Source organism: Gallinula chloropus (genome assembly GCF_964237585.1).
Source record: "Gallinula chloropus genome assembly, chromosome: 3".
Taxonomy (NCBI): domain Eukaryota; kingdom Metazoa; phylum Chordata; class Aves; order Gruiformes; family Rallidae; genus Gallinula; species Gallinula chloropus.
In genome coordinates this window covers 47,651,761-47,664,271 of record NC_140087.1, presented here as the reverse complement: position 1 = coordinate 47,664,271, position 12,511 = coordinate 47,651,761, and the positions used below count along the sequence as shown (strand labels likewise).

The 12,511-nt window shown below is 38.7% G+C and overlaps 1 protein-coding gene across 1 annotated transcript in view; it reads left to right on the top strand.

Moving 5' to 3' along the window:
- Positions 1-12,511, top strand: part of SMYD3 (SET and MYND domain containing 3) — a gene marked incomplete at both ends in the record, with an annotated part of 393,058 nt that overhangs the window by 336,914 nt on the left and 43,633 nt on the right. Inside the window, 2 exons of the mRNA XM_084261454.1 lie at positions 7,147-7,234; positions 10,731-10,905. Coding sequence (XP_084117580.1) covers positions 7,147-7,234; positions 10,731-10,905 — 263 coding nt within the window. The remainder of the gene's footprint in view (positions 1-7,146; positions 7,235-10,730; positions 10,906-12,511) is intronic.

The following is a 12,511-nucleotide window of genomic DNA, read 5'->3' as shown; positions in this document are numbered from 1 at the left end:
TTAAACATTAAATCACCATAACCATCAGTTATATATAATGCTTACCAAATAGTTTCAGAGTGTGTCCATAATAACCCTGTTTCTACAGAACCCAGCATTTTCATGAATGAATTGGGAATAATTACAAAATCCTTGCCAGTAAAATCTGTGAATGACAAAGACTGAGAGAATAATAAACATTTATGAGGACAGGTATATAATACAGAGTAACTGTAATTGCTTGGTAAATTAGACCTATTGAAATAAAATGCACTGCCACTGTAAGGGCAGAACACATTTCATATCCGAAGTGGGGATCTACAGCTATGATTTGATTCACCAAACCACAGACAGCTGCAGTGTAAATGTCAGCATCTGAGCTACTTATTGGAGAATTCCTTTATGGATAAAATTGACAAAAATGGACACACTTTGACTGTTATCTCTTTGACATATTTTAAAAGCCTGCTTTAGGATAGTACAAATGGAACAATGGAGTGCCTCTGTCAAATAGAAGGGTAGTCCAAATGTCCATGTTTGACCAGATGAATCTAAGCATGGGAATCTGAAGAGAAATGGAAAATGTGTTTTTCTAGTAAAGAAGGCTAATGTGACCCTTGAATCTATAATGTCAATTTACGTCACTATAAAACATTTGTGATATTGCCTCTATAACAGAATATACAGGTGCAGTGATATTTGAAAAGGCTGTTTAAAAGTGTATGCCTAAAAGAATCACAGAAATTAATATCTAAGTGGGATTTCGGTGGATAAGAGTGGAGTGTGAATCTGACAGAAATACAGTTACTATTTTTGGTGTGCAAAACTGTGACCCTGACAGATACTGGGCTTGTAACTGAAGAGGTTGAGGATTGTTGGTCAGTTTGCTTATCTCTTACCTTAAACATTAACACTTAATTAACTCTAAGATGTTACCAGGATAAACTTACCTTAGTACCATTTCATTTTATTAAACTGACTTCTTAAAATGGACTTGCTGATCGTAATTTTCTCTTTACCAAAATCATCTAATTTTAGTAAATTTCCCACAGTTGTTTCTGATGACTGTTTTTAAATTTCCAAGTAAATATTGTAATGTAGCTCTGTTGGATAATGTGAAAGGAAGGTTATTCATGCTGCCATGTGAAGGTGCTTGCTATTTTGCATTAATTTTACACAGGGTTTGGGGAAATTTTCATCTTGATTTGAAGGCGTAAGTAGAACACTTAAACATGAACCTTGTGAACTATGGTTAAATTTTCCAATACCCATGCAATTGAGAATATTACTAACCTGTGCAGTTCTTATGCACTTCCAGACACCAAAGCCAGTAATCCATGAAGAGCTTATATTGATTATATGAGGTAATGTAGCCTGCCTAATACTGAGCAATGCACTGCACAGCTGCAGTACAGCATCCAACTGCAACGTACCTTATTTTACTTTCAGAATTCAAAAGTAAAAAGTACAAATTCAGTTTGTTCAGAAGTTCAGTTCACCCCCTCCCAATAGCCTCACAGGGATACAACATTGGTTTTGTCTGCAGGCAGAGTAGCTCTGGAATTGCTGTATCTACCCTCTTCAGAGCTATCTAACAGAAAACACAAGGTCTTCTCTTCTGACAGCTCCACTCCTCGTGAGGACAAACTTGTGTGGGTTAGAAATTGTAGTCGAACCATCATTTATAGACCTGGAATTGTTTTTCATGGGGCAGGGGAGCTTTTGAAACCTTGGAAATTACATGTAAACCTTGAATCATGACAGGGCTCTGTGCACTGATCATTTCACATAGGAGTGAGTGGGAGTGAAATCCTCAACTGAAGCCATAGGCTTCTATATACCTCAGCCCCCATAATGAGAATTGAGGGGTCTTTGATTCTGACGTTAAACTTCACCCAGTATTCAAATATATATCCAGGCCAGGTTCCAGCATGGAGTCAAACTCTAATACTACAGTTGGCTTCACAACAGCCTGTGCTTCGTAATGGATATATATTTTTCTTCAGCTATGCAGTCCTCTGTGTGGCTGCTGTCCCATCACGCAACTGTAGCTTCAAACTTGAACACAAATCATCTATGGAAATGAGAAAGACTGAAAATGCTTTATGAGAGATGACCTTGGGTATTTCCCTTGCTCTGCTTGTAGCAGCACACACCTGTGATTGTCCAGCAGCCTTCATACCCTGTCTCAAATTCAGTTTTACTGCATCATCACAGCTTCCATATCACATTTTTTCACCAATATTTTTCTTCATCTTACTGAAAGTGAAGCTTCAGAAGACCTGCAATATCTTCTACTCTTTTAATGATTTCTGCTTGCCACCAAGTATAAAACAATGAGTTATTGAGTTTACTAGGAATGTATGTTCAGTGGTTGGTGCACTTTTAAATAGAATCAGAAATAGAAAATTTTTATTTATGCTTTGAGAGCATAACACATCCGAGATCTGTTTTTAAATGTCATGCCCTAATTTAAATGTGTCTGAGTTCTAATGACACCTTCTTCAAACACAACCTAAGAAAACCTCCAACCATCAAATGGGTCAAAATTGTTCTGTCAGATGGACAGCTGTAGTTGCCACTTAAATTTTTACAAATTAAGCAAATTGTAAGCCATGGACAGCAATTTATATTAAATGTTCAGATATTTGAGACATCTGTACTTTTTCAAGTGTTAAAATATTACTGTCCAGAAAAGTTCCTTTTTAAAGATTGTTTTAAAGCTTGCACAGAAAGATAACAAGAAAAGAATTATATGCTCCTGTCTTACTGCATTATCATTATGTACTCATGGATTTTGTGTCCAGAAGGAACTATTATGATTACTTAGTGTGATTTTTCTGTCTTGAAAAAATATCATACCCAATAATATTTCATATTAAACCCCTAATTTCTGTTTGAACCATGGTTTATAGGCTTTTACCATTGTAGAATTGACATTTTATGGTGATAACATTGCACTCTTGTATTTCATTTCTGTATTTAGAAGATACTGGCCATCTAAACTTTTACTTTTCAATCCTCTCAGGGCAGCCTGCTGCTTCAACTGTACCTGTGTGTTTTGGACTTCCATGACAAGGTTTTGGTAGAGGGGGGCTATGGGGGCGGCTTCTACAATAAGCTGCTAGATGCTTCCCCTAGATCTGATAGGGCAAATTCCAGCTGGCTCCAAGACAGACCCACCATTGGCCAAGTCCAAACCAGCAGCAGAGGTAGCAGTTCTGTGTTGACTTATTTAAGAAGGGGGTGAAAAACCTAGTGGAAGCTTTTTCAGCCAGAGAGGAGTGAAAACATGTGAAAAACTTTGCAAACACCTTGGTCAGTGAAGAAGGAGTGGGAGGAGGTGCTGCAGGTGCTGGAGCAGAGATTCACCTGCAGGCCATGAAGGACCCCATGCTGGAGCAGGTGGAGGCACCTGCAGGACAACGTGGCCCCTTGGGAAGGCCACAATGGAGCAAGCTCCTGGCAGGACCTGTGGCCCAATGGAGAGGGGAGCCCATGCTGGAGCAGGGTTGCTGGCAGGACTTGTGACTCCATGCGGGACCCATGCCTGAGCAGTCTGGTCCTGAAGGTCTGCACCCCACGGAAGGGACCCATGCTGGAGCAGTTCATGAAGAACTATAGCCTGTAGGAAGGAGAAGTTGGTGGAGGTCTGTCTCCTGTGAGAAGGACCCCATGCTGGAACAGGGGAAGAGTGTGGGGAGTTCTCCCTGTGAGAAGGAAGGAGCAGCAGAAACAATGTGTGATGACCCCAATGCAACCCCCATTCCCCATTCCACCATGCTGCTCAGGGGGAGTAGGTAGAGAATTTGTGAGTAACATTGAACCTAGGAAGAAGGGGGGGATGAGGGGAAGCATTTTAAGTTTTGGTTTTATTTCTCATTACTCAGTTTTGTTTGATATTAAATTAGATTATTATGTTCTAAGTTGAGTTTGTTTCGCCCATGATGGCAATTGGTGAGTGATCTCTCCCTGCTCTTCTCTTGATCCACAAGCCTTTCATTATGTTTTCTCTCCCCTGTCCAACTAAGGAGGGGAGCGATAGAGCAGCTTCAGGGAACACCTGGCCTCCAGTCAGGGTCAACCCACCACACTGTTACTAACAGCATTGTGAGGTTGTGTTCTCGCCATGGAAAAGTTTGTGTTGCAGCTGTCCTTTCTGGTCTCCCTATAAGCCTTCAACACTTCTAATCTCAATTTCTCCTATATGCCTTCATGTGCGAAAACTGAATTGTAAAGCATGCCAATTTCAGCCATAATTAGCTTGTCATACATTTTTGTGACTAGAGTATCCAGTCTAATTATGTTTTAAGGCAAGGACACAATATTTTATTGTTCTGTAGAACAGATTCTTATGTTTAGCATCAATGTTAGTAATAAGGAAAATAATTAGGCACAAACTACTAACCTTTCTTTTTTCAAAAGACTCTTCTTTTTCTTCAGCTAGGGTTCTATTTTTCTACAGATGAAAAAAGCCAGTCTTCCATTTCTGCTGGCAAATCCACACACCTGGAGGTTTGGCTGAGAACATATTCCTAAAAGAGATGCTTTGAATGGGTCTTACTCCACAGAAAGCTGAATCTCCCATGACTACTACTGCCATGCTCTCGGATTAAATTAAAGTTTGGTGTAACTATTAATCACTTCAATTATTTCCATAATTCCAACTTCAAGGCAGCTTTGTATTTTTAGCTGGCTTAGTTATATCACATGGCCAAAGGAGAGAAACAACTTATTTCAAAAAAACTAATCAGGCTGGAAGGCAGAAATGTTCACAATGAAAAGCCCTCCTGGTTATTTTGCAGCGCTTGCTTGGCTGCCTGTTTGGAAGCAGCCTCCATGCCTTGGAACAGTAGAGGTGCAAAAGGCCCAGCTAAGCAGGTCTTTGCTTGTCCTTAGGAAAGCCAGTCCCTAAAATGCCTCATCTTAAGAACCTGGAAAAGATCTCACTGAAACCTGTGACTTAAATCCTTCTGAGAGCTTGCCCACCTCTCTCCATCCTAAAGTCTCTTACAAAAGGGATAAAGACCATGAATGCAGAAGAGGGCTGGGAGATTATTGGTCCTACAGACACTCCCTATTCTCTACATGGATACAAAGGCAGTGATGACTTAACCCTACAAAGTAGTGTAAAGGTCAAAGGAAACCCCAACCTTGCACTGTTTTGTGGTGTTAATGAAATACTAGAAGACAGTGGAAAGTGACTCAAATAACTGTACAAGAAAGAGAAAGATTATTTCCATGTCAAAGAACACTTTAACCTGATTCATCCATCAGTCCCACTGTGTGCAAAGTGAGCCCTAAGGATGCACTAGTTATTGGCCTATAACTTGGTGTATAGTTGTTTTTCTTTCACTTACAAATCTGTCCCATGTTTCTGAGGTTGTAAGGTTTACAGCATGTTACAGAAATACTGAGAATTATACCTGGGCCAGAGGCAAAAAGAGAGCTTGAAAGAACTTTTCAGGTAGCTCCTTAGACCTAAAAATTCACAGGCATCATTATTAGTATCTTACAGGCCAGATTTATTTTTAGATCAATCATTGAGTGACACTGATCTGCAAAGATGTTTTATAGACGGATTGTTATGGGTTAACAGACTGAGATCAGAATTTTACGTCCTCCCATAAAAACTGGTAGAGGTTACGTTGAAGCTAACAGAATCAGTGTAAACCTTTCACAAAGCTCCAAGAGGGCTCGGTATGTACATTAATTGCGCTGATAAAATTTCTACAGCATGAGCTTGTTTGTCCTAACATTCACCTTATGTCTCCTGGTGGCAAATTCAGTTATGCATAAAATTATTTCCAGGTGATCTTTTTTGATCAGAGAACTGATTGTAGGGGAAGTACATGTGCCGAATGTGGTGGGGTCAGGCTGCCTTCCTTGTAAAGCCCTAAAGAATGGTGGGACAGCTGAGACCAATCTTGATTTAATCTCGGTTCAATCATCCCAGAAGTACACAAAGGTCTGCTGTTTCTTGCCATGTAGGTGGAGAGAAAAAACTGAAAAGTAAATGTAAGTGCTGATTCTCCTGGTAACTATTTTCTCTTCTGAATTTATGGTAAATAAGGAGTAGTAGAATAAGAAAATTATGTAGCTCTAGACAGATACAGATTACAGACTTTTTAACAGAGGTGCTCCTGTGATGCCCAGTGAGCATCTGTTGGTTATAAATTCTCGTGTGCCTTCTCTGTTCATTCATCTTCTCATTCCAGGCCTCTAGATCTGCTGAAGGCTGACTTATTAGAACTTTTAAAAAATATTCCTGAAAAAATTTACAACACTCTTATGCAAGTAGCAAGGCCCTTTGTAACGAGAGAGAGAGATAATGAACTGCAATGTCTTAAAGGCCAGATTTGTAAAGGTATTTAAGTGCTTATAGCAATGGAAATCAAATATCTAGATGCTTTTAGAAATCCCCCAAGATGCTTGGCTGTGTCTGAGGATGCTTTAATAAATTTGTTCCAAGTGGTTTGCCTAAGGTGCAGTTATTCACTGCTAAACAGTTGAAAAGGGAAACTTTCTCTTACAGCTGTAGCCATTAATCATTTTTGCCACCTTTACGACAAAGCAATGGGAAAATATAACTGTTCATGGAGCCTGATGGAATAGGGAAGAAATAGCAATGAGTTACAAAACAAAACTCAAGTTCAGGGGGTTTTTTTAGTAGTAGACTTCTCCTGTAAGGTATTGCTTAGATTTGGAGTGGGTGAAGGTAGTCTCACACTGTTTGTAAAGTCTCTATAATCACCACATGGTTAACAAAAATGATTTTCTAAATCCTTTCAACAATGTGGTTGAGGATCTCTTAAGTATTAGTTAGCATGTCTTTGAGAGAATTTGGTCTGCACAGTGTATTTTGATAGTAAAAATTACATGCTATTATTTCTTTTCTGATTGATCATAGTTCTTGTTGCAAACCTAATATCTGGTTGGACTATTTAATGTTTCCAAGTTTGCATTCATTTTCCTTGTTATCATCTCACTTGCTTACAGAGTGTATGAATGCCAGGTGAAAAAAGCTTTTGTGCCTTTACAACAAGTAGTGATACAATCCTCACAAGCAGCTTTTGTCAGTATAATCTTTCTACCCTGTTTTTCATCATTACTGCATATTCTAAGTTTACTGTTTTTCTTATCAAATTCTTTTGTTTCCATTACTAGGATGCTGAGAAATTGGCCGGTGAAGAGCATGCCTGGAAAGAAGTCAGAGATGCTGTAAATGAAGTGAGATGTTCAAAATCAAAAGCAGGTATCCTTTCAGTGACAGGCTGCAGTCTGTCATTCAGTTGTGAAAACAATCTAGTGAGTCCCCTAGTTCACATTTTGAGATTTACTTCCTAAAGTTTTACATCTTTATGTTGCTTTCAAATGGATTTTTAATTAATTTAGTGTTTAAACCATGTAATATTCTTAATTGCATTAAGAATCGTAGAGTTTCTCATTACTTGGACTGGAAATGCTTCATAGCAGGGATAGTACGTACCTAGGGTGGGAAGGGATATTTTGGTTCAGGTTTAGACTTCTACAGTGGCAGCCCACTGCTTCATATAAACTCGCTTCCAAATGAAAGAAAGCTTAATCTGAAACTTTGTCAAATTCTCTTCCTCTTACTCCCACTGGGAATGTTTCCAGGTTCTCATTCTTTGTGCAGCAATGACAATAACAAGGACATAGTCACAGTCAGATTCACTGAAAGCATTATAGAATCACTATAATAAGTTATTATAATAATTATATATACTAATAATTTATAATTAAGCAAATTGAATGAGATGATCTTGCACTAATAAACAGAACTGGATCCTAATGGACATCATTCAGTCCAATTAAAAAACCTAGTGAACAGCAACACCCAAGAAAAGGTGAACAGAAAAGAGGTAGAGATATTTACTAAAAGACTATGAGTGCATTGTTCCCTCTCTTATCTTAGTCTGTTCAGTGGAATTTTACTGACTGCATTTGAACTATTTAGTGAGATCATAAAATCATAGAATGCTTTGGGTTGGAAGGGACCTCTAAAGATATCTAGTTCCACCCCCCCTGCCATAGGCAGGGGCACACTTCACTAGATCAAGTTGCCCAAAGCTTCATCTAACCTGGCTTTAAGCTCTTTCAGGGATGGGGCTCCCACAACCTCTCTGGGCAACCTGTTCCAGTGACTTTCAGAAACATGGGATGTCTGGAGCTAGAGAGAATGAAATCTTCCAGTATTCCTTTTCAGCACTGTGAAGAACAAATTTGCATAGTGGTATTCCAGACTCGAAACAAGCAATTACAATTATTATTGTAGAAAAAAGTCCAACATCTGAGTTTGTTTCTATCTAGTCCAGAGACATCCATTTGCTAGCAAAAGGGAAACACTCATCTAACTTGAATCTTCATGTAGTGTCTACTGTGTCTTAAATCCCTCTGTAGTCACTCCATTGAGACAGATGATACTGAAATAGAACTAAGTCATTCAGTTATACTTCAAGGCCCATGTTTTAAACTGGATGGTAAATCACAGATACACAACATGCAGTTGCAATCATTTTTATTGCAGAAGTATGGAGACAGAATACTGGTCCTGTTTAATGTTCCTAAATTTAATCTCAGGACAAATTACACCTACTGAATTTGACTAGGGTCTTTAATTAAAGATTATTTATTTAACTGATATTTTTAAATTAATCAAACACAGTGTAGTAAAAGCTATCAGGGTTGGTTGAAAAAATATGTCCTCATTGTCTGTTCAGCTTCTCTTCTCCTAGATGGAATAGGGTATTTGAAATGTGCCATCTTTCACTCTATTGTACCATAATACCTGTTCAATACCAGTGTCGTGCAGTGGCAAGTGTAGTACATGACTTCCAAAATCTGAGCTACTGATTACAATTGAGGCAGTGTTGTAATGCTAAGTCTGCAGTTAGAGAATGTGAAGCAATATGTGTAACTGAGCTGTCTCAGACCCAAACTCCAAATTCCAGTTTAAGCATACAATTTTAGATGCTAAGGCCCAGTGCAGGGGTATAATTGAGGAGAAAAGGATTCCTCTGTGTCTCAGACCACACAACGATAGCAGAACTGCTTCAGGATTGCTCCTCTGGTCTTAGGCAGGTCTAAGACAGCCAGCTACTCTGTTGTCCTGTTGCAGCTGACAGTGGGTTTTCTAGTATGCGATTTATCAACCTGAAAATTCAGTCCCAACAGTTTTTGCACTATAGCCCTTCTGCTATTAGATGCTAGTGAGTGAACAAAGCAGTATAATGGGAAGTAAAAGCAGACAGACTAATACTATACATCAGCTAAAATGGTAATCTTTCAAGAATGTCACTGCTTTGTGCTATATACAAAAATTGTATCAAGTGGAAATAATATCCCTCATTCTTCTGTTTGTCTGTTCTTAATCAGTTGTAAAGAATACATGGATGTTTGCCAGAGATATAAAGGTTAAGGTGCAATTTTATAATAACACATTCCTTCCCTTATATGGTTCTTTCAATCCAAGGGCATGAGAGCAATTCACAAATAATTAGTTTAGCCTTTAACAACCATGCTATAAACCCTGGCCCAGCCACACAGCAGTCACATTCATAAATTTAAGTATGTAAATATTCCCATGTTCAGGAAGGACTAATTACTTCATCACAGGGTTATCAATGTACACTTAAATTCATTGCTGGATCAGGGTGAATAATATTGTCAGCAATGTCTTGAAAACAACTGCTGAACTTCTTTGTGTCTATGGTATGGAAAGGACTGTGTTACAAACAATGCATTTGACTTACTGTGAGTCTAATTCTTTTTTATTTGATTAGTTCTTACTGGTGTGTGTGGTATCTTTTTGGTGTTCAGACTGCTTGCATTCTGTGACTCACATGAAGCCCCAGATGACAATACTAATTTAAAATCCTGGAGTATTGGTGTTTAACTTAGGTGTGGTCTGAGAGAGAAGAATCTGGTCCACAGGGAACTTAAACTGGTGTAGAATGTGATGAAAATAAGTGCTTTGTGGTAAGGAATATCCAAGTAAAATGAATACAAGTCCCAGCTTACCTTTCCTCTCCTTCAAGCACACACAAAAAAAATCCTCACGTAGCATTGGAGGTAAAAAATCTTTACTGCCAAGATCCTTAATCCCAAACTACAATCAGGCATCAGAACTGTTATGTTTTTCTTTCCCATGCATGAAACATGCAGTCGTATGTGAAAAAATTTAATGCTCTTAACAACTGTTCAAGGAGAAAGAAAATTAATTAATTGCAGAAAGGTTTCTAATTTCATGAGAATTCTAAACCAAATATTGAGTAGCTTAAAAGTGTGTGTCATTATTTTACTATATATAATTTTTTTTTTGATGTGCTGAGACATTTTGTTAAGACACATTTCCATGGGTTCTTGTCCCTGAGTGTAAGACTTGGAGAAGTATCTTAAGTAAACAATAATGTTTCAGCAGCTAAATAAAAAGCATTTGAAATGTGGTTTGTTACGTATTAAAATATCCTTTTACTTTGTCATATTTCTTTTACCCTTTATTGATGAAATACTGCCTTCCTTAGAACCTGTTTTGCTAAATGTAAACCAAGCATAGTTACCTAAGCTGCCACTTCTGAGTTCAAATATGTTTTGAAGAATTGAAGCAGAGTCTGGAATGATGGCAGCTTTTTTATCTTAACGCCCTGTAGCTCTTTCTCCTTGCTAACAACATTTAGGACTTGTATTTTTGTTTGATTAAAGATATTTCTTTAAACTATGGCTAATAACAGAGTGGGAACAAGTTCTGGCAAGATGCCAGAATCTCTTGAGCAGCAACAAGGGTCGTCTTCCAGACACAAATATCTATCAGCTGGAAATGCTTGACACTGCCATGGATGCCTGTATCAACCTTGAATTTTGGGAAGAAGCTTTGCATTATGGGACCAGGACTCTGGAACCGTACAGGTAAGAGATGTGATTGGCTCAGTTCTTTCCAAAGATGGGGGCCGAGGCATCTGTCTCATTAAAAGCAGAGGTTGTTTTTCACCTTACAGTTTTTATTTCTTGCTGTACATCTTGCTTTGCTGTCCAGGTTAATGGATGAGGCAGAATTGTCCTGCTGCCACAGTCGGGCTGAGAGCAAAAAAAATGATAATAGGAACTCTAATATTAACTGATTGTTTGTTCTTCACTGTTTCATGTGTTCAAACAGTGCCCCATCTCTTATCAGAAGCTGTCTTCATGTTTTCAGACTTCATTGCCATGAAAGTATCAGGTTTTAATGGTGAGCTAGGTCAAGCTTGAGGGGCAGGTAGCTCGCTGAAATAATGTGTTTTCTCTGTGTACTCTAAGAAAAAACAATCTTGCAAAATGCAGTTGCAACTGGAAAGGAAAAAGCCCTTCATCCTTATTTTGGGAAGGGGCTGAGGTGGTAAAGCACTTCTTACCTGGTCAATACTTGCTTCTATTCTATGTGCTGGGAGAGTATCTGAGTCTGATGACCTTTTGTTGTTAAGGAAGTCTGTTCTAGGAGATACTACTTCATGAGGTAGGTCTTGGAATTGATTGGAGCCTCGAGCTGTAATGAAGCTTTGGTCATTTAGTGGAGAAAGGGCAGGTGCTGACTGCTTTGGCATACCTTCTAAAAGCTCTAATAGTCAAATCTTTGGGTTCTGAGTATTTGTATTGTTTGTAACTGAACATAAACCTCTTCTGAATCTCCATATATGTGTGTTGTTCACAGATGAATGTTCATTCTTTGTAAGATGTTTTTAGAGCCTCCATTTCTTTTCTGTTGGTTCTTCTACGGCACATGGTGTTCCAGTACATAGTGTGATGTTGAGAAGTGTGAGGGGTGTGCTAGTGCTGAACTATATGTACTGCTGTGAATATTAACATCTAAGATTTTATATGTCTTCCCTAATCAAAACAGGATGCCATCAGCCTTTAGCAATTTGCCTGAAGAAGTTTCATTTGGCAGCCTGTTTCTGAAAGAAAACTCTGGGCTTTACTTGAGTGAGAAACAACACACAGTGTTTCAAGGCTTTCTCTATGAAGTGATTAGCAAGAAATCTGCACAGGCTGTGGTACACCAGAGCTGTAGAGAAGCTCAGTGGTCACAGGGAATATTACTTCCCGTAGAGGAGGACATGAGTGCCTACAGGTTTTCACATTTCTTCAGGGTGAAATGCACATCATGCATGTCCCACTTGACCTTTCAAACAGGGTTTATGTAGAATTGCAGCAGTACATGGTTCCTGCCAGCCTTCTACCCTGTGGCACACTCCAGAGGAACAGAGTAGTCTGCATGTTTAAATGTTCCCTTACTAAGTAAGTACAAATGAAACCTGCACATCTTCTTTTACTTTATAACTTAACTCAGTTCTTCACCACTGAAAACTGAGGATTTTTCTACAGACAGTTCCAAGAGCAGAGATTACAGTGAGACTAAGTGCAAGTTACCAGATAATTTAATAAAGCTTTCTCTGTTTTGCTTACTGAAGTGTACTGCAGTTTTCAAGCTGTTTAATGCAAGACTTTGGAGATGAAGGAAAGGGTTTGACTGTGTATT